The sequence below is a fragment of the Chiloscyllium punctatum genome, chromosome 15, assembly GCF_047496795.1.
Source record: "Chiloscyllium punctatum isolate Juve2018m chromosome 15, sChiPun1.3, whole genome shotgun sequence".
Taxonomy (NCBI): domain Eukaryota; kingdom Metazoa; phylum Chordata; class Chondrichthyes; order Orectolobiformes; family Hemiscylliidae; genus Chiloscyllium; species Chiloscyllium punctatum.
Window position 1 is genome coordinate 57,018,356 of NC_092753.1, and position 23,467 is coordinate 57,041,822.

Sequence of the window (23,467 nt, forward strand, 5' to 3'; positions counted from 1 at the left end):
TCTGTTTGGAGTTTGCACATTCTCCCCGTGTCTGTGTGGGTTTCCTCCGAGTCCGGTTTCCTCCCATCCAAAGATGTTTAGGTGAACTGGCCATGGTAAATTTCCCATAGTGTTTAGGGATGTATAGGTTAGGTGTGTTAGTCAGGGACAATCATAGAGGAATGGGTTTGGGTGAGATTCTCTTTGGAGAGTTGGTGTGGACTTGTCAGGCCGAAGGGTCTGTTTCTACACTATAGGGATTCTATGATGATCTTCTCATATCCCACTTCCTCCTCATCTCACAATTACAAGCTAAAGATGATGTAATAATATACTTCTTCCTAGCTCATTCCCAGTGTACCCCCCAACTTTCATCACAATGCTACCATTCTGACTTCCTTGTTTCAGATATTCAAGAACAGAAACCTGGCCATATAGTCATAGAAGAGCAGAAGATAATAATCAAAAGAAACATAGCAGCCTTGATTTTCACACCCAGGTCAAGAGAGCAGGAATGGAGATTGTCCCAGCTCTAAGTGCACCCCCCAAGAAATCCTATCCTGGGAGGTTGGATTTTCATTCTGAAGCATGGGCTGGGTGACCCCAGACCAGGGGAGAGGCTGTTAGCTTCTGATGTCATCTGGCCTATTGGCCACAATCTGGACAGCAACACTGTGTGGATGATTTTTTTTTAAAATCTAGTGGAACAAAAAATAATCCTCCAGCCCCATACCTCACAGCCCTCTTTCTGACACACAGTTCCCATTGCAAAGCATGTTAACAAATGACATCTCACACCTCTTATGTCACCTCATGTCCCTCTAACTACTCTATTCTGGCTCATATGCCAAATCCCATCCTATGATCCCTAATGTTACCCATAGCCCCTCATACAATCCATGCCACTCTATACCCCCTCCCCAAACTCCCATTTCACAGCTACTCAAATCCTACATGCCAACAAATGCCACCAACCAGCTACCATCTGTCCTATAAACATAGAACATTGGACAGTACAGCACAGTAAAAGCCCTTCAGCCCTCAAAGTTGTGCTGATTTTTTTATCTTATTCTAAGATCAGACTAACCTATATACCCAACATTGTACTATCTTCCATGTGCCTATCCAAAAGTCACTTAAATGTCCCTAATGTATCTGACTCTAGTAACACTACTGGCAGTGTATTCCATGCATCCACCACTCTCTGTGTAAAGAGCCTACCTCTGACATCTCCCCTAAACTTTCATCCAATCACCTTAAAATTATGGCCACTCATGATAGATATTTCCACCCTGGGAAAAAGTCTCTGGCTATTCACTCGATCTATGCCTCTCATCATCTTGTACACATCTATCAAGCCACCTCTCATCTTTCTTCACTCCAATGAGGAAAACCCACAGTCCCTTAACCTTTCTTCATAAGACATGCCCTCCAGTCAAATTCTGGTAAATCTCCTGTGCACCCTCTCTAAAGCTTCCACATCTTTCCTATAATGAGCTGACCAGAACTGAACACAATATTCCAACTGTGGTCTAATCAGGGCTCTGTAGAGCTGCTGCATAACCTCACTACCGTTAACCTCAATCCCTCTGCTAATGAAAGCCAACACACCGTACACCTTCTTAACAACCGTATCAACTTGGGAGACAACTTTGAGGGATTTATGGATATGGACCCAAGATCCCTCTGTTCCGCCAGACTGCCAAGAATCTTGCATGTATTCTGCGTACAAATTCGACGTTTGCATTTTTCCAGGTTGAAATCCATCTGCCACTTATCAGTCTAGTTTTGCATCCAATAAATGTCCTGTTGCAACCTACAATAGCCCTCCCCGCTATCCACAACTCCATGAAACCTTCATGTCACCAGCAAACTTACTAACCCACCCTTCCACTTTCTTATCCAAGTCATTTATAAAAATCACAAAGAGCAATGGTCCCAGAACCGACCCCTGTGGAAAACCACCAATCTCCAGGCTGAATACCTTCCATCTACCACCACCCTCTATCTTCTATGGGCCAGCCAATTCTGTATCCAGACAGCCAGGTTTCTCTGTATCCCATGGCTTCTTACCTTCTGAATGAGCCTACTATGCTAAAATCCATGTACACCACATCCACTGCTCCATCTTCATCAATGTATTTTGTCACATCCTCAAATAATTCAATAAGCTTTGTGAGGCATGGCCTTTCCCATCACAAAGCCATGCTATTATCCTTAATCAAACTATGGTTTTCCAAATAATCATAAATTCTGTCTCTCAGAATCCTCTCCAATAATTTGCCCACCTCAACATGCTAACACACCTACAATCTACCAGGGGCACATCGGGATCTGTGAATAACTGAGATAAAAATAAACTTTTATGAAATAAAATAAGTATATTGCAATCTTCACCATTTCAAAAAAAGACTCTCATTCTTAAAAACACATTTACCATATTTATATTCTTTCTCTCCACTAAATCTTTACAAAATCCACTGCTTCGTTCAAGTGTGATAAACATTGGAAATCAAAATTCCACAACAAGGGTCCAAATCCAATTATAGTTGTCAATCATGTATAAAATGGAAGCCACCCCCTGTGATAATAGACCCCTGTGAAATCAGTCATCAATCATCAAAAAACCCAAAGTTTCACTCTTTATTTACCCTCTCAAAATCTTTCACAGACTGAGAATCCATTTAGTCCTGTGCTTTTGCTTAATTTTTTGTAGATTTTCTTATAATGTGATTTTTGTACAAATCTAGTGAATGCTTCTGCATAATAGCCATGCCTTTAACAACTTTCCTATAATCTTATTAGCATCATAAATCCTTACTTTTTGACAAGTCACTTACATTGCATGTTATCAAATGCTCCTGAAAATCCATATGTATAAAATTTCTATCAATTTTTTCTGAGCTATAAGTTTTTAAAAAAATGTAATTCTTTTTACCAAACATGAAGAAAAATCCAAGTTTTCCTCTTTAAGTTCAAATAAGTAAAAACAATCAGGCATATCCAGGTGTGCACATTACTCATACAGATTTTCTGACATTCACTGCACTAAGGCAATCCTGTGTACTTGGGAAAAACTAGAAAACTCTCCTGTACGCACTCTTAATCTATTAATTAGATTAAGAAAATTACAGTTTAAACCTGAATTATCCTATGTGATAGTTGTCAAGTTGATTCATTTTCATTCGATACTATAATGCAGATGATTCAGACAACTTGTGAAATTTTATTCACCTTATGTGAATGTGATGCAATTATAAACTGAATATGATGGTAACAAAAGTGCTCTTAAACTGAGGGCGAAATAATCTGCCTACTTAACTACTTACTCTAAGTAATGCTATAAAAATGATAAGCATTCTTTATTCATTTATTTTTAGGTATCACACTTGCTCAAACAATGGTATCGTAGCTGGAATACAAAGCCGATACTTTGAGGCTGTTCTGGATCGAGAATGGCAGTTCTACTGCTGCAGATACAGCAGAAGATGTCCATATGGCTGCTGGTTAGTTAGGAGTCTTTATTTAATTAAAGTTTCCAAACAAATCATTTTTTGCATTTGTTTTAATACACTGGTGACTTTAGCTATGTATATGATTTCATGTTTCTACATGTCCTCCATAAGATATTAATCCTGTTGTTGTCATCACTGTTAAGGATGTTAAGGATTTCGTAATACTCTTTGGTGAACAGCAGGGAATTCTCCTGTTGTTCTGGCCAGCCTTTCTGCCTCAATGAACACAAAGAAAAACAGACTAACAGGTCATTAATCTCATTGTGTTTCAAAATATCATTTGTATTTTCCTGCACAGCAAAGGACTGCACTTGGAAACTAATTGATTGTGAAAGGCTCTTGAGCATTCTAGGAGAGTTGATAAGTTGTTACACAAACGCAATTATTTTTTAAAGGGGGAAGAGAGGGAGGAGAGAGTGGAGACTGATGAGCACCCTACAACTTAGAAAAACATTCCAACTCCTCCTGGCTGGATAGAACCATGTTAAAATGTATTTTTAATAAGTATGACTATGAATTGGCATGCTATTTAGGCAATAAGGATGCCTAAAACCAAGATTCAACATATATAAGGGATTTATCACCTTTTTTATTTATCAGCTATCACCAGCAACACCAGAAAATGGATGGAATTAATTGCAGGTTGGGGTATTTCGGGTGTCTTTAACTGCAGAATGTGGATCCTTAAATTTAGGTTTTATTTTATCTTGCAACAAGGATCAATTTTTACTGTGAGATTCTTTGGATGGTGGCAACATTCCTCCAATTGATTAAACGTTTTATTTGAATCTGAAGGCTAGATGTGATGAGGCTACATTACCTATGTAGACATGAACTAGAGCATAATACTTTCCTCATATTAGCATCTATACAATTTCTCGAATATTGTTGGTTAGCAACCCAATTTCCATGATTGATGAACTGATTTAGTTCCCCTGATAAACACATTTTATGAAATAAGCATTCTGAAATACTTAGGCTTGATTCTCTCTTAGCCAGACCAGTGATTTAACACCTTAAGAATATATAAGGCAAAAACCAGCCACGCCTCCTGTTACTGGGATTTACTGGTACAGAAGCAAAAAACATAATCCTATCTAATTGTTGTCTTTGTGACCCAATAGAAACCAAGAATAATCAAAGTGCTATAATTTGTCAGAATAACGAATGGTGTAGCTTTGATTGAAATTCCTCTTTTAATTAAAATCAAAATAGCTGGCTCGTTTTCTTTCCAGTTAATAAGCACCAACCAAATGGTATTCTCATTGTTTGATGTTTTAAAGCCTATGTTTCATACTTTCATTGTCATGACTCACTGGGGCAGTCCACTGTAAATTAAATCTCACTATTCCCAGAGTCGTCTTCCCAGAATGTGGGAAGGTTTATTAAAATATCCAAAGTCCCCAGTTAACCTGACTGACAAACTCAGATTAAAATGCAACACTTGTCAGGTTTCTGTGCTTAAGAAGGAATTAACTGTTTGTTCTGATGTAGAGGTGCCAGTGATGGACTGGAGTGGACAAACTTAAAACTCACACAATGCTAGGTTGTAGGTTTATTTGGAAGCACCAACTTTTGGAGTGCTGCTCCTTCACCAGGTAGCTGTGAAAACAGGATCATAAGACACAGAATTTAGAGCAAAAGATATTAAACAAACAGGATTGCTGTTAAGTCTTTCATTAGAATGGTTTGCAGATTGTGGTTCATTAATATGTAAAACAAAGAACTTCTTTTAAGTCACATTCTTGAGATAACCTAAGATTGTATAAAAAATGGTGACATCTCAGCTCATACAATGCATTAAAGGTGTGAGGTTAAAGTATGTCTGTTTGATAATCTTGCATCAGACAGGTTCTATTTCCAAAGTAGGAATTTATAAAATGTTATATAGATTGACTGCTTGCATTGACTGCCTGCAGATTGTGTGCTTTTTGAACAAAATGGAATGTTTCTGCTAATGCAATTCACCCTATAGACTTATATGTGTGTGTGTGTGTGTGTGTGTGCGTGCGCGCGCATGTGAGGGAGAGAGAGAGAGAGAGACTGTGTGTGTTTGTTTTGGAGAGAGTATGAGTGCGTGCATGTGAATGTGTGCATGTGAGAGAGTGTGTGTTTGCGTGCATGTGGGCTTGGTAGAGTGTGTGTGAGTGTGATGAAGTATAAGCCTGTGAGAGGGTGTGTGTGGGGGTGTAAGTGTGGGGGGTGTATGTGCATGTGCATGAGAGAGAGAGATCATGTGTATGAGAGAGGGTCTGTGTGAATGTGTATGTAACTGTGTGTTGTGTGTGTGTGTGTATGTGTGTAGTGTCGGGGGGTCACCTGTATTGTGACATGAACACAAGATCCCAGTTGAGGCCATCCTCATGGGTACCGAACTTGGCTAATAGCCTCTGCTTGGCCACTTTGCGTTGTTACGTATCCTGAAGTCTGCCTTGGAGGATGGTCACCCAATGTCTCTGACTGCTGAAGTGGTCCTCACCTGGGAGGGAACAGCCCTGTCTGTTGCACGGTGTCCATTCATCTGTTGTCGTAGCATCTGCTTGGTCTCACCAATGTACCATGCCTCCACCAACCTCGCCACATCATCATTCCCACTCTCTCATCAACTCACAGGCCACTTCAATCCACTGACGTAAATGCTACCCTTCTCTTCACGACTGTGTCCATCAAGATGTGCAGGTCCCTGTCTGTGAAGTTCCTCTTGTCTGGGGGCATGCCTGAATGTAGAGGCATGAGCAGTGCAGTGTTGTTCCTGGCTTGCAGCAGTTGATGTGTTGTGCAGCTGGATGTTAAATATAGTGCCAGAGATGTGAAATCTGGAAGGTCCTGGTACAGGTGAGCACTTTCACTTCTCAGGCTGCACAATTCTCTGAGAAAGGTACCTAACAGTCCAGTTCTATAATTAATGACAATATTAAATTAAAATAAAAACTAATTAATTAATCAATTAGATTTAATCAAAGAGCAGAAGTTTGCATGAGAAAAGTTGCTCCAAGCTATGGTAGACTGGGCACTATGAATCTCACTTGACAAATCATTTTAATTAAAAATGAGAAAATACCATCCATTGTTACCATCAGAAAGGTTAATCTAAACTGAACAGCAAAGAATTTTGACATGTCCTTCAGTATTATAAGTTTACACATTAGTTGCAATCATTACTCTATATTAGTTAGCTGTACAGTCTGTGCTCCAGTATTCAAGGTCAGACAGCCTGATCTTTGTTTTAACATTCCAATTTTAAAAACAGTCTGTTGGAGCAAAAACTATCTTACAATGGATTAGTAAGCACTTGTGGAAATGATGAAAGCTGCTCAGTCGATGCAATAACATGATGCCTGTTGAGCAATTTTGAGGCTAGTTGCTGATGCCTATGATTCAATCCATTTTATCAGAATTCCCAAAAGGAAATCATAAACCAATATTTACTGAGTGCCCATAAGATGCTTTTTGTAGCTTTGATTTTCATATGAATCAGAACTAATACAAATTAAACATTAATTCAGAGGCAAATGATATTTAAATTAAAAAGGGAAATTTCAATTTAATAATTGATGAAACAAATTTGTATTTGTACTGCACTCTAAATTCATCCCTTGAAAGCACCTCAAATACCTGAAATCATGGAAGCACCCAGCCAGAGAAGGTCACTCTCCCTACCCAGTCTCCACCACCTGCATATTTTGAGTACTGTTCTCTAGGCAATTTACTCAGCTTCCCAGGTTTGGGAGTTTGCGAGACAGTTCTTGCATTGCTGGCATCTCTTTTACTTCCAAACAGAAAAAAAATTATCTTCCCAAGAGAGATTTGTTTATCTTGCTTAGAAAGATCCAGTTTGTACATCTTTCTATCTCTGCCTGCTTTCTCTATTTGTCTATATTTGTGTACTGACTACATTCATCTTTCCCCACCACCCTTTGTGTCTGCAGCTCTCCTTTGTGTCCTTCAGTTGCATATCAGTTGATCTTAAATTCCTTCTGGTTGGTACTGCTTTCAGGTCAAGTGTTGCCATGTTACATGACCAGTACTTATTATCCAAAAGAATAGCATTTTATCACTTTACAATTAATGTAAGCTCTTAAAATCAGTTTCAAACTATCATAAAAACATGTATAGATTTCACTGACATTTTAAAGAAATTACAAATTTTCTTCACTGTACTAAGCTCCACCAAAGGCTATCACATTGGTACAATTTGAAGAATCAAGCATTCCTTTTCTTGGTGACTCCTATGAGGCCTCCAATAATGTATAATAAGTTCCCATTTTCTTTAGGTAAAGTCCTCAGCTAATTTCCAGAATAAAACTTGACAGAGTATTAATGATGCCTTGATAAAGTATCCCAGAAAGTGACCTGATATGCATTAAAAGGTCTCGTCAAGCTCTAGGTAGACAGAGTAACTTCACTGTCAACCAAAGCTCAGTTGGTGTCACTTTTGCATGCGAGAAGACGACTGTGGCTTTCACTGTCACCCTAGGACTTGAGCACAAGAATTAAGGCTGAGAATCTGTGCATTACTTATGGAGTACTTCAAATAAGTGATTGTTCAATCTTCAGAATTGAGTTGAGGTATCAAATTAATTAAATTGTTTCAAGCCTAGAAGCTAAAGTCATTTTATTGTATGCAAAAGTGATACCAACTGAGCTTTGGTTGACAGTGAAGTTACTCTGTCTACATAGAAGTTGAAGAGACCTTTTGATGCATATCAGGTCACTTTCTGGGATACTTTATCAAGGCATCATTAACACTCTGTCAAGTTTTATTCTGGAAATTAGCTGAGGACTTAACCTAAAGAAAATGAGAACTTATATATTATTGGAGGCCTCACAGGAGTCACCACAAAAAGGAATGCTTGATTCTTCAAATTGTACCAACGTGACAGCCTTTGGTCGAGCTTAGTACAATGAAGAAAATTTGTAATTGATGAACTGCCATGTGATATGCCAAACAAGCTGCTGTCTTTGCAGAAATCTGTGAATTGTAGTGCCAGTGGAAATTCCATGAGTCAACCCAGTTGAACCCTCCAGTACTGACTACACAGGAACCTTTCAGAGTCAATTTATGGGTGTTCACCTGCTCAGGATCTGTCACCTCAATGCACCTGGAGGAGTTGTGAATCAATCTGCCACCTGACCATACTATGAAATGTTACTTGCTAGCTGAAGCAATACTTTGCAGCTCTATGTGAAACAGGTGAGTGGGGGAGCTTTCTTTTCAATCTTTTGAGTTCACAGGGATCCATGCCACTTCTCCAACTGAATGACAAATCATTCTGGGCCAGGGAACATGAGTTCAAGACCCATCTACTCCAGGTGTGTGCCTGAACATGGTTGACATAAAAAGTATAACTTATCTGAACATGCTGATTAAAAAGCTAGCCTTCAGTCAAATGATACAGCCATTGATACTTGAATGACCAAAAAAAATTGACATAATGTACAAAATTACTAGTGACGCCCCTTTAAAGGGGGTGCTGTAATAAAATCAAATAGTCAAAGGAACCTTAAATAATTGATTTAAAATTCATTGTGAGGTGAAATAATGCATCCCAGCCCTTGTAGTGGGAGGTATCCATACATCTGGACCAATTATCAACATTTGCACCGTAAGCTGTCACTTATGTAAAGTACAAGCAAATCGTATCAAAGCCATAGTCAAAATCTCGATGTGTATATGCATTATAAAAAAGAAAAATATCAATGAGTGACATTATGGTAGTAATATGCCAGTTGGCAGTTTACGAATCATTTTGATTGTATTCTCAACCTATCAGCCATGATTGAATGGCAGGGCAGATTTGATGGGCCAAATAGCCTAATTTCTGTTCCTATCTCTTATGGTCTAAATGTTGCTAACCCCACCCCTCACAACATAACACAGTGGCTACAAGAGCAGGTTAAAGGTTGGGAATACTCTGGCAAGTAACACACCTCCTGATTCCCCAAAGCCTGTCCCACATCTACAGACACAAGTCAGAAGCACTATGGAATATTCCCCACTTGCCTGGATGGGTGCAGGTTCAACAACACTTAAGAAACTTGACAGAATCCAAGACAAAGCAGCTCTCTTGATTAACACCACATCCATAAGCATCCATTCCCTCCACCTCTGACATTCAGTATCAGCAGTGTGGACTATTTACAAGCTGCACTGCAGAAACTCACCAAAGACAGCACCTTCCAAACCCATGACCATTTTCATCTAGAAGGACAAGGGCAGCAGATACCTGGGAACACCAACACCTGCAAGTTTCTCTCCAAGCAATTCACTATCCTGACTTGGAAATATATTGCTGTTCCTTCACTGTCACTGGGGACTTCTGGTGGCAGACAATCATTGAGCACTTCTGAATAAAGATGGATACAAATGCTTCAGTTTTGCCTTTTGCTGAGCTTTTCCATTGTTGAGGATGAGAATATTTATAGATCTTTTTCCTTGAATGAGTTGTTTAATTATCCAATATCATTTGCAACTGGATATGGCAGGACTGCAAACTTAGATCTGATTCACTGATTGTGGAATCATTGTAAATTGCATAGTACTTTTGATTTGGCATGCAAGTAGTCCTGATTTGTGGCTTCACCAGGTTGACACTTCATTTTTAGGTATACCTGGTGCAGCGTCTGGCATGGCCTCCTACACTCTACACTGAACCAGGTCTGATCTTCTGCTTGATGGTAATTGTAGAGTAAAGGCTATGCTGGATCATGTCGTTGCAGATTGTGCTTTGAGTATAATCCTACTGCTGCTGATGGATCCTGTCCCTTTTAGATTTTTTTCTGAGCTGTTAGACATACTGACAGTTTGTTGCATTTAGCTCTACACACTATGATGAAGGATATCCTCAAAGTGAGGATGGGACTTGTTTCGACAAGGGCTCTGCAGAGGCCCACTCCTAATAATACTGTCATAGACAGGTGCATCTACATCTGATAGACTGACAAAATTAGGACCTGGTCCAGCATTATCTCTCTCATTACTTCCCACAGACAGTCTACCAGCAATGTCCTTTAGGACTCATCCAGCTCACTCAGTAGTGGAACCAGTCTTGGTGATGAACATTAAAGAACAGTACCAAGAGGACATTCCATGCCTATGCCAACCCGAATGCTTCCATAAAGTGGTATTTATCAGTCAAGGCAAGGCAGTAGATGGTAGTCTTGCAGGTTTCTTTGACCAAAAGTCAGGGTAATCCAAGATGGAGGACGGGAAAATCTTCTAGCTGTAACAGCTGCTCCTTTTTTGTGGTATTTTAGGTGTTGGAGGTGATTTCCTTGAATTCCAGGAGCAGCAATTACTGTTTCATACGCTGTTGCATTGTTTTGGAACTTTGGGAAAAAGAAGTCAAAACAACAGCAGTTTTAAAAAGGAAGAGGTACAGACAAAGGAAGCACATGGTGAGGTCAGTGCAGGAGAGAGAGAAAGAAACTGACACTACAGTGAACCTGCACAGTTACTGCCTTTGCTGTTTGAATTCATGTATCGCTGGACATTGGACAGCATCTGGGAAAGTTAACAAACAGTGAAATTCACAACTGATCTTGGAGGAACTGTTTGGGTGAAGTCACAGCACAGAAACAGATAAGTTTTAAGTGTGACCTACAGAAAGTCTACAGTAGTGTTTTTTGAGACATGTCCCTTGATTAAACTTAAAACATAAACCATAACTATTAATCTAACCTGGAGCAGTGTTTTATAGAGGAATAAGACGGTGTTATTTTCTGGATCTGTAGATTGTGAAGGAGCAAAAATGGCCTTTAGGAGAGTGATATGTGCTTCTTGTCAGATGTGGAAGTTTAAGGAGAGTTTACCGGTTACTGAAGATTATATCTGCAATAAATGCTGTTGGTTGTGAATCCTATCATATTGAATGGATCGGTTGGAGAGACAATTAGAGGCAATGAGGAATTTGCAACAACAACAGTATGTGATGGATGGCAGTTATAGTAAGTGGGAAAAGTCAAAGATACAGTCACATAGATGGGTTAACTCCAGGAAAGGTAAGAGAGGTAGGCAGTTAGTGCAGGGGTCTTCTGTGGCTATCCCCATTTCAAACATGTATGCTATTGTGGAACATGTAGTGGGTGATCGATTCACAGAGGAATGTAGCAAGAACAGCCAAGTTTCTGGTATTGAGACTGGCTCTAATGCAATGAGGGGTACGCCGGGTTCCAAGAGTTCAATTGTGTTCGGGAATTCTCCAGTCTGAGGTACAGACAGACGCTTCTGTGGCTAGCAGTGAAAAATTAGAATGGTGTGCTGCTTCCCTCATGCCAGGATCAAGGATGTCTCAGACAGGGTGCAGAATGTTCTCAAGGGGGAGAGGGGCCAGCAAGAGGTCATTGTCCACACTTGACCAATAACATAGGAAGGGAAAAAGTTGAGATTCTGAAAGGAGAATACAGAGAGTTAGGCAGGAATTTAAAAAGGACGTCCTCAAGAGTAGAATTATTTGGATTACTCTCGGTGCTACAAGCTAGTGAGGGCAAGAATAGAAGGATAGAGCAGATGAATGCATGGCTGAGGAGCTGGTGTATGGGAGAAGGATTCACATTTTGGATCATTGGAATCTCTTTTGGGCTAGAAGTGACATGTACAAGAAGGACAGAATGCACCTAAATTGGAAGGGGATTAATATACTGGCAAGGAGATTTGCTGAGCTGCTCAGGAGGATTTAAACTAGTAAGGGACCCAGGGAGATAGTGAGGAAAGAGATCAATCTGAGACTGGTACAGTTGAGAACAGAAGCGAGTCAAACAGTCAGGGCAAGCAAGGATAAGGTAGGACTAATAAATTAAACTGCATTTATTTCAATGCAAGAGGCCTAAATGGGAAGGCAGACGAGCTCAGAGCATGGTTAGGAACATGGAGCTGGGATATCATAGCAATTATAGAAACATGGCTCAGGATTGGACAGGACTGGCAGCTTAATGTTCCAGGATACAAATGCTACAAGAAGGATAGTAAGGGAGGTAAGAGAGGAGGGGGAGTGGCATTTTTTATGAGGGATAGCATTACAGTTGTACTGAGGGAGGATATTCCCAGAAATACATTCAGGGAAGTTATTTGGGTGGAACTGAGAAATAAGAAAGGGATGATCGCCTTATTGGGATTGTATTATAGACCCCCTAATAGTCAAAGGGAAATTGAGAAACCAATTTGTAAGGAGATCTCAGCTACCTGTAAGAATAATAGGGTAGTTATGGTAGGCGATTTTAACTTTCCAAACATAGACTGGGACTGCCATAGTGTTAAGCGTTTAGATGGAGAGAAATCTGTTAAGTGTGTACAAGAAAACTTTCTGATTTAGTATGTGGATGTACGGACTAGAGAAGGTGCAAAACTCGACCTACTATTGGGAAATAAAGCAGGGCAGGTGACTGAGTTGTCAGTGGGAGAGCACTTTGGGGCCAGTGACCATAATTCCATTCATTTTAAAATAGTGATGGAAAAGGATAGACCAGATCTAAAAGTTGAAGTTCTAAATTGGAGAAAGGCCAATTTTGACTGTACTAGGCAAGAACATTCAAAAGCTGATTGGGGGCTGGTGTTTGCAGTTTTAAGAGATGGCTGGAAAATGGGAAGACTTCAGAAATGTGGTAACAAGAATCCAGTGAAAGTATATTCTTGTTAGGGTGAAAGGAAAGGCTGGTAGGTATAGGGAATGCTGGATGACTAAAGAAATTGAGGGCCTGGTTAAGAAAAAGAAGGAGGCGTATGTCAGGTATAGACAGGATAGATCAAGTTAATCCTTAGAAGAGTATAAAGACAGTAGGAGTATACTTAAGAGAGAAATCAGGAGGGCAAAAAGTGGACATGAGATAGCTTTGGCAAATGGAATTGAGGAGAATCCAAAAGGTTTTTACAAATACATTAAGGACAAAAGAGTAACTGGGGAGAGAATAGGGCCCCTCAAAGATCAGCAAGGTGGCCTTTATGTGGAGCTGCAGAAAATGGGGAGATATTAAATGAGTATTTTGCATCAGTATTTACTGTGGAAAAGGACATGGAAGATAGAATGTAGGGAAATAGATGGTGACGTCTTGAAAAATGTCCATCTTGCAGAGGAGGAGGTGCTGGATGTCTTGAAACGCATAAAGGTGGACAAATCCCCAGGACCTGATCAGGTGTACCCTAGAACTCTGTGGGAAGCTAGGGAAGTGATTGCTGGACCGCTTACTGAAATATTTGTATAATCAATAGTCACAGGTGAGGTGCCGGAAGACTGGAGGTTGGGTAACGTGGTGCCACTGTTTAAGAAGGGTGGTAAGGACAAGCCAGGGAATTATAGACCAGTGAGCCTGATGACGGTGGTGGGCAAGTTGTTGGAGGGAATCCTAAGGGATAGGATGTATATATATTTGGAAAGGCAAGGACTGATTAGGGATAGTCAACATGGTTTTATGCATGGGAAGTCATGTCTCACAAACTTGATTGAGTTTTTTGAAGAAGTAACAAAGAGGATTGGTGAGGACAGAGCAGTAGATGTGATCTATATGGACTTCAGTAAGACATTTGACAAGGTTCCCCATGGGAGTCGAGTTAGCAAGGTTACATCTTAGAGAATACAGGGAGAACTGGCCATTTGGATACAGAACTGGCTCAAAGGTAGACGACAGAGGGTGGTGGTGGAAGGTTGTTTTTCAGACTGGAAGCCTGTGACCAGTGGAGTGCCACAAGGATCGGTGCTGGGTCCACTACTTTTCGTCATTTATATAAATTATTTGGATGTGAGCATAAGAGGCATCGTTACTAAGTTTGTAGATGACACCAAAATTGGAGGTGTTGTGGACAGCTAAGAAGGTTACCTCAGATTACAATGAGATCTTGACCAGATGGGCCAATGGGCTGAGAAGTGGCAGATGGAGTTTAATTCAGATAAATGTGAGGTGCTGCATTTTGGTAAAGCAAATTATAGCAGGACTTATATACTTAATGGTAAGGTCTGAAGGAGTTTTGCTGAACAAAGAGACCTTGGAGTGCAGGTTCATAGTTCCTTGAAAGTGGAGTCACAGGTAGCTCGGATAGTGAAGAAGGTGTTTGGTATGCTTTCCTTTATCAGTCAGAGTATTGAGTACAGGGGTTGGGAGGTCATGTTGCGGCTGTACAGGACATTGGTTAGGCCACTGTTGGAATACTGCCTGCAATTCTGATTTCCTTCCTATTGGAAAGATGTTGCGAAACTTGAAAAGGTTCAGAAAAGATTTACAAGGATGTTTCTAGGGTTGGAGGATTTGAGTTATAGGGAGTGGCTGAACAGGCTGGCGTTGCTTTCCCTGGAGCATCAGAGGCTAAGGGGTGACCTTATAGAGGTTTACAAAATCATGAGGGGATAGGATAAATAGACAAAGTCTTTTCCCTGGGTCGGGGAGTCCAGAACGAGATGGCATAGATTTAAGGTGAGAGGGGAAAGATATTAAATAGACCTAAGGGGCAACGTTTTCATGCAGAGGGTGGTACTTGTATGGAATGAGCTGCCAGACGAAGTGGTAGAGGCTGGTACAATTGCAACACTTAAAAGACATTTGGATGGGTATATGAAAAAGAAGGATTTGGAGGGAAATGGGCCGGGTGCTGGCAGGTGGGGCTAGATTGGGTTGGGATATCTGGTCAGCATGGACGGGTTGAACTGAAGGGTCTGATTCCATGTTGTATATTTCTATGACTCTATGACTCTATGCTTGACCTGTCGTCTGAGATTTCATGGGGTCAGGAGTCAATGTTGAGGACTCCCTGGTCAACACCTTCCTAACTGTCACTGTGCTGCCACCCCTGGTTTGTTTGTTCTGCTCTTGTGTGATTGTGGTGACTGTGGCATTGTAAGGTATGCTGCTGCATGACTTGTTTGGGGAGGTGGGGCTGAGCAGCTCTCCCAATTTTGGCAGTAGCCTCTAGATTTTGGGGTAAGGAAGACTTTGCAGGGTTGAATGAGCTGTGTATTGCTGTTATAATTTCTGTTGCCTAGGTCAATGCCAGGTGATCTTTCCAGTTTCATTCCATTTTTTGACCTTGTAACAGTTTTGATAAATTGAATGGCTTGATGCCATTTCAGAGGGAAGTTATTGTGGGTTGGGAGTCCTATGGACATCATTAGGTTATTCATGAGCCAGATATTTTTACAAAGGTTGACAATGGTTACATGGTCACCATTAGAATAATTTTTAATTCTAGATTTTTTACTGAATTCAAGTTTCATCATCTGCCATGATAGTTCTCAAACCTATGTCCTAGAACATTAGCATGGGCCTTTGGATTATGAGCCTATTGATAGATCCACAACTCCACTGCCTCCCTGAATGCCTTCAAATTCAACTTATGATTACTCTCCATATATGGAGAAAAATTATATCTTTAAAATAATGCATTAAAAAAAGCACAACTGACTACCATTATATAGATATTTTCTCCATTAAAATCAAAGATTTTTTTCAGATACTGAAGTTTGCAAGTGCCTTCAGATCAAATGGACAAAATTAAGATCATCATATTTATGTAAAACATCTCAAGAAAACAGAAGGCTGAATAAACCTGTCCCCCATTTTGATTGGTATCATATTGACCAGATTTTTAAAAATTTCATAGTAGTGAGATGAAACCAGAAACTGTGCTAAAACTTATTTTTTAGCCACAAAGCTAACTTCCTCACTGAGAACATGACTGCATTTGATAATCTTGGCAGCTTGGATCAGGTGTTGCTGCTCATCTGAGGCTTTTGTTTTGCTTTATTTGATTCTCCTGAACAGTATTCATTTGCTTGTCTACTTTTTCCAACTATGAACTATCTCAATCTCCATATCTCTGAAATTTCTACAAATACCCACAAATCTCCAAGATATTTGTTATATTCTAATTCTGGCCTTGTGTGCATTCCAAATCATAATTTCTTCATTACTGTGCCTTAAGGCTGTGCCTTAAATTGCCTAAACCCTATGCTCTGAGTTTTGCATCCTATACCTCTCTGCTTGTTTGCCTCCTTTAAGACATAGCTTAAAAATCTACTTCTTTGACTGAATGTTTTGTCATCGGACCTACTATTGCTTTGTGTGGCTCAATGTCACATTTTGATTGTAATACTCCTGCAGAGTGCCTTTGGATGTTTCATTCTGTCAAATAAGTTGTTGATGCTGTTGTTGGATTAACCAATTTCTTTGTATGCTTTGAAGGCTGACTACTGATTTTCCTGAACACTATGAAGAAGAGGGACATTTGGTGATTCAGAATTATGGGTATTTCATCAGAGGAGCTGGCACTACCTTTAGTGCTTTCCATAGGTTGGTATTACAAGATATTTCCATAATGTACTCCTAATTGATTGATTGACAAAAGCTCTGGAGAAACAGGAGAAATTACTTTGTAGATCTTTTACCTGTCGAGTTTCTACTCTCACACATTCATTTTCTAGTCAATGCTGAATCAGCTGATTTGACTCATGGCACCAGAAGTGCCACAAAAGTTCAATATTTTGTCAGCTATTAAAGGGAGAAATCAGTCGAGCTCCATGACCTTGGTCAATATCTAACATCAAGAAAATAAGCATGAGTGAAGGTTAGGAGAGAGTCTGATTATGCTCTCTTATATTTCCCATAACAAAATAAGCAATTGGTATTCATGATTTGGGTTCATGCATCACGCAGTTGACAGTAACCTTGCCAAAGTAATGAATTTTGTATACTGTGGAACCATAGCCCAGGATGAATCCTTGGAGTAGATGCTACTTTCAGGCAATGGAGCAAAATGGATAGTATTACATCAGCTCCCCTGATGTTTCATCCCATTGGCCTGTATGAAACTGAAAATCCAGCACTATGTACAACAGCTAATTCAGTATCGCTCAGTCTATGTAACTGGCAAGATAAATGTCTTTCCCCTCACCTTCTGAAGGACAAGGGAGTAAAATCATTAGGACACGAAAGTACACTTGACAATACCATTGGTGTCGGAGTTGCAGAACCTCTGATGCCAAAAATTGGCCATGACATGCTGCTGGCTACTTCAAGTGTCTTTGTTTGACACCTCATGTCAGGTATGATGCTGTGTCTGCATTGGAGATTTTTGATGTAGCATAGTTGTTCTGGCTGATTTGATGAATGTGTTTGAAATGTGTACCACACAGCTTCAATGAATGGCTTCACTAATCACTTACAATTCAATGTGCATGAGATACCCTATCTTTCTCACTGTGTCAATTTAAACAGACAATCATCAATCTTTTAGGTGAGGTGTTTTTGACTTAGCTTCTGCAATTATGAAATGAGTAGAAGCACTGTGGAATGTTTTTGGAAGTGTGATCAATTATTAGATATGGCAGGGTGTGTTGTTGCATAGAGTGAGGACAGAGGAAGGTTTGATGTCTTGCCCACATGAAGGCTGCAAAAAGTATGTCGGCTATGCTTGCATTACCTATGAGTCTGTCATGACAGATATCTGGAGCAGAGGCTATAGAGTCAGGAATCATTACTCAAAGAGAGGAGGGAGGTCCTTCTACAGAATCCCTGACCATTATGGGCTTTCCCAGTCCACACCCCCACCTCAGCTTGAGGCACCTGAGATTTGCAATGGAAGTGACCACAGAATTGAGTGACAAAGTGAGGGAGATGTACATACACAGCAATGAAACATGAGAACAAACTCAAACACAAAGGGTGAGCAAACAAGCAAGAAAGAGCATGTGAGAGAGACACACTCAGACATACACAGTGAGCAAAAGAGAGTGAGAGACACGCAGACATAGAGGCAAGCGAGTGTGAGAGCATGACAGAATAATACACTCAGGAACAATGACAGCACAAAAAAGACAAGTACAAAGCAATCAAGGAAGAATGGTGCGCACACCCGTGCTCCTCCCAACACAAACACACATTCAGAGTGGGTGACAGAGTGAGCAAGCAAGTGAGAGAGAAAGAGAGAGTGAGACACACACAAATACACACATTATAGTGAGCATGACAGGATAAGAGACACAGACATAAAGCGAGCATGAGAGGTAGAGACATACACAGAGTGAAAAAGACACTCCAGAAATGATGACCCCCCTAGAAGATGTTCAGGACAGAAGGGATGTACTACTTCTTAGGAATGGAAAAAGAAGCCATTTGAACTAACAATGGCAGCCTGGACTGAGACTCTTGCAGACGTGATGCTGCAAGAGCATTAATTATCTGCTGCACTCTGCTCAACTAAGTGTTAGTGTTTACTAAATGCCAACTCTCACTAATAACTACATGAAAAATTGGAATTCTGTCACTGAGAGGAATTTTGCCACACACATATTGGATACCATGCATCTCCATCAGATGTTGCTTGAGCAATAAATTTGTTATAGTGAATCAGAGCTAGCAATGTTGCATTCTTTCACCACAGTGCGACTGCATCTTGCATGTCATAGAATCCCCACAGAGTGGGAAGAGGCCATTTGGCCCAAAATGTCAACACTGACCCTCCAAAGAGTATCCTTCCCATACCCATTCCCTTACGCTATTACTCTACATTCATCCCTAACTAATACATACCTGAACACTATGAACAATTTAGCACAGTCAATTCACATGATCTGCATATCTTTGGATTGTGGAAGGAAACCAGAGCAAACCCACATAGACACAGGGAGAATGTGCAAAGTTCACCCAGACAGTTGCCCAAGGCCAGAATCGAACCCAGGTCATTGGCACTGTAAGGTAGCAGTGCTAACCACTAAGCCACCATGCCACCACATCTGTCAGGCTTCACTGTACGACATAATTGGAGCTACAACACAGCAGCTCATACACCAACAGGTCATTGATGTTACTTTTCAACTTGGAGAATAGACACCTTTGTTTTCAGTAAAGAATTGCATGGGACAAGGATTCAACCACAAAACATAATTTCTGTCTGAACACTGCAGAGATATTTTAGTCATGCACATCATAAAGTGCTTCATTGCCCTCCAAGTACTCTTAACTGTTTGATGAAACAAAAGTATCATTCATTCAGAACCTTTAACTGATCAGATCCACATACCACAGTCTTCTTAACTGAAATGCAAAAACAGATATTCAGAGCTCTGGAGATTTACATATCAATCTTAGCTAATGTACCCACAAAAATGCAAATTCTCTGCAATTTTTGCCTTTTGATCACAGTCACCTCTTACTCCTCAACCTGACAGGCACTCATCCTGGTAAACTAGGCAGGAACAAGCCACTTTTCTTGTCTGCCATGTAGGCAGTTAATTGGAAAGATGGCAAGTTAAGACCCCTAAATGACCGCTTACAGCTTTTAATTGCTAGTGAGTCAAGAAAGTCTGCAATAAATCTTTACACACAGCACTTAATTGACAAGATGGCAAGAGGCAGTGAGCATCTCTGCAAGGCAGAATTGCCCAATTATTTCTGCTCCTTGTGTGATGATAATATAACTTTAAGAGGTTTTTTTTAATGAAGAGAGGTTGAGACAGAGGCAATGAGTGGCTTGCTGAAAGCCAATAAAATAAATATCTTGTGAGGCCTTAGAGTTTTTTTATAAATTAGAACAGTAGAAACAGCCTGAATGGGTGTGGTCAAGATCCCACAGAACCAGGATGTTTAGTTCTACCTTTTTGTAGTTGCTGGGGTCATGAAGCTGGATATGGAAGCTCTCTCTGTTATAGCGTCTCCATCTGCTACTAGAATTGCATGTGAGACTATTTATTTTACTGGCTTTGCCTTTGCCAAGGATGTTTATTGGATATCACAATACTGGAACAGTTAATTAGCAGCAGTTAATATATATATTATTTTGTTACACATTTTGATAGAGTTACAGTTAAGCCAATTCTTCTTTTGTCTGTATTTTAACAGTAGTGTAAAAATAAAGTGTGTTTTGCTTATAGTCGAGTAGTTTGACCAAACGATTTGCACCTGGAATGCAATGTCTTACACTTACCTTTAAAATAAGATAAAGATATGGTCTAGGCTATCTTCTTAACATATTTTGAGGGGTTTGGTCTGGTCCGTAACACTTGTCACCTCTTTTACCAGAGAGGATAAACATGTGCTCAGGATCTTTGGCTTATTTGCTCCTCTCGAATAAGGGATATATAGTAAAATAATACACCTCACTTTCTTCACAAGTTAACCAAAAATAAACTCAGAACTCGGCCTCCCATTTTGGATACACTTGTACTGCATTGCTGTTTACCGTCCCAAATCATTTAAGATACTGGACCCATTATATAACCTCCTGAAAAAGTGTTAAAATTGCAACGTTCACGCTGAGACTGCAATAGTCTCAGAGTTTCTTGTAAATGATTTCTTTGAACATACCAACATAGGTGATAAGCTTGATATTAGTATGCACATCATATAGGTGTTGTATCTCCCCAGCACCATTCCATTAGTTACGGAATTTTCAGTTCTACACTGAACAGGTTCATCTTCAGTTATCAACGTTCCATGTGGTTGGAGGCAAATTCATAATATTTCTGGCATTCAGAGTGTGGGAAAAGCAGAGTGAATGAATTAATTCTGAACTATTAATTGCCTAAATACTGATGTTAGTCAATATTTAGTGTATATGATTCTCGTCTGTTATACATAAATATTCTTTTACTTTAATAAATTCTGTTTATTTACTATTTACATTTAATTTCAGGGACCGTCAGTGGAAATATGTAATCTGCAGGATGACAAATTTTGACTGTGATTTTGATAACCTGTAGGAATCATAAGTTGAATGCTTAAAACCAACTCCAGAACAAATATCTTTTTAGCTGTGATGTCTCTGTTAAAAAAAAAACTGCTCTGTAAACTATATATAGTTTATTTAAAATATAAGGTGCAGCATGTATGAGAAGAACCATCGTAATAATTTCTGGTATGAACAAGGTTGAGATGTGATTCTTGTTAGAACATGACAATCTTTAACTGGAAAATGCACAGGAGATTATTTTTGTCAATACTGGGTTGAAGGCACAATGAATATTGGAGAATACAGGAGTTTAGAAGACATATCTGAAAAGGAATCCACATAATTCTCCCCTATAGTATAATTGGAAACAAATTGGGAAGGTTATTGTACAAACATGATTTGAGATGTCGGCGTTGGACTGGGGTGTACAAAGTTAAAAATCACACAGCACCAGGTTATAGTCCAACAGATTTAATTGGAAGCACAAGCTTTTAGAGCGCTGCTCCTGATGAAGGAGCATCTGATGAAAGTGCAGCGCTCCGAAAGCTAGTGCTTCCAATTAAACCTGTTGGACTATAACCTGGTGTTGTGTGATTTTAGCATTGTATAACCATGCAGTCTAAACCACCCAAGTTTTTGATATTCATTGCAGCAAGACCATAAAGTGCAGCTAGGTGAATGCAGGAAGCTCTCTCCTCTTACTAAGATCTGCCATTTTAATGACTCAAGAATCAAAGTTTGCTTTGCTTAATAGGCCATTATGATTATCAGTTTCTAGTTGAAACCAGAAATTTATTACGTTAATAAACTGTCTGCATGAAAACATTCAATTAATGGTGTTCAACTGCAAACTAAGTGTAATCTGTTCAATATGTTATAATTCTAGATTTTAAGCAATGTTATGTACATTTAAAGATTGCATATCTTCTGAGAAAAAAGTTTATGGAAGCTTGGTCATTCCTCCTCAGTACCACAAAGTTAAATCAAAACAAACTCAAATACACATCTACAATACATAACCTTGGCCTTCAATACGCAGCCTTGATAATGATGCATGAAAACTGCATTGTCCAAAAATAATCTAATGGAAAACTGCTATTGCTTATAGCCAGGGTTTAGATTGGACCGTGAGAGTCTACTTCCTCCGTGAAACAAAAATCTTCCCTTTCAATTGAACGATCCAACTATTTGATGCAGGAAGCCTGGTCCAAATACCACAAGTAAACCCTAGATGATGGCACAGAATCCAAATCTCTATATGAGCAATGTATGTTGTTAGCAATGAACACAATGACACATTTGCATAGAATTTTACTTCAATGATTTTAAGGACAGTTAATCCGAAAAATTAAATTAATCTCTGGAACAACATAATAGGCAAAATAAATGTCTACAAATTTTTTATCCTAACTTCATTGTTTTACAATATCATACAAGATTATAATAGGAATGAAAAATATCCAGCTTTTAAAATGGGAAAAATTACAGTAATATTGGTATTGTCTATATGGATACTTTATTTAGTAACTTGTTTCACACAAGCATATTTTTAATCAAAGGTTTTGCATAGTTGGTTTAAGCCTTGCTTAATAAACTCAGTGGTCTTAAATCACAATTGGAGGTAAAGCCAGAATTTCAACTGGACATCACAGCAGAGACAGAAAATGGAGTGGATTTTTTTTGGGGGGGGTTTCCACACCACTGAGAGACATTTTCTGATGACTGAGTGGAGCTTTTCCCCATCCCGTAAGCCAAGTAAATTGTCTGTGAGAATTCTATCCTGTCTGTCTTTCAATCAAGCATTCTAGAATGGGATCTAGGGCTTTAAGCATGGATACATGAGTCCTGCTGCCCTTTAGTCTGCAGAGGAGGTTGTTGAGAAATTCAACTCCGATAGATTTCTAATTCTGACATTTTAGAATTCCCAACAAGATGCAAACAATTATGCCACATGCATTCCCTCAATTATATGCAGCGTCCAGCTAAAGCAAATATATATAGTAGTTACTCATCTAGTATTTCCATTTAAGTGAATGTTTGAATGAATGAGAAGATTACAACTATGTTAAAGCCTATTCTTGGCTGTAGTTCATATATATCCTATAGTTCCTGAAGTTGGCTTGATTTTGCTTAATTAAATAAAATTAAAGGTATTTGTGTCTTAGTGTATATTCATTCTTTTCTCAGTAAAAGAACATTAATTATGATAGGTTATTCAACGTCTCATGATGACCCATTCATTATTACATTAGTCTGTTAACTATGCATTCATTACTTGGGTGGGTTCTGAAATAAATTTTTTGCTAAGTAATTACACTCATCTGCT

At 39.4% G+C, this 23,467-nt stretch overlaps 1 protein-coding gene and 1 long non-coding RNA gene across 2 annotated transcripts in view; one reads left to right on the forward strand and one right to left on the reverse strand.

The window, feature by feature from the left end:
• Positions 1-23,298, forward strand: part of dpt (dermatopontin) — a 32,687-nt gene extending 9,389 nt beyond the window's left edge. Inside the window, exons 2-4 of the mRNA XM_072585197.1 lie at positions 3,360-3,485; positions 16,659-16,766; positions 21,106-23,298. Coding sequence (XP_072441298.1) covers positions 3,360-3,485; positions 16,659-16,766; positions 21,106-21,172 — 301 coding nt within the window. The 3' untranslated portion in view covers positions 21,173-23,298. The remainder of the gene's footprint in view (positions 1-3,359; positions 3,486-16,658; positions 16,767-21,105) is intronic.
• Positions 1-23,467, reverse strand: part of LOC140486277 (uncharacterized) — a 361,646-nt gene that overhangs the window by 198,290 nt on the left and 139,889 nt on the right. The window lies entirely within an intron of this gene.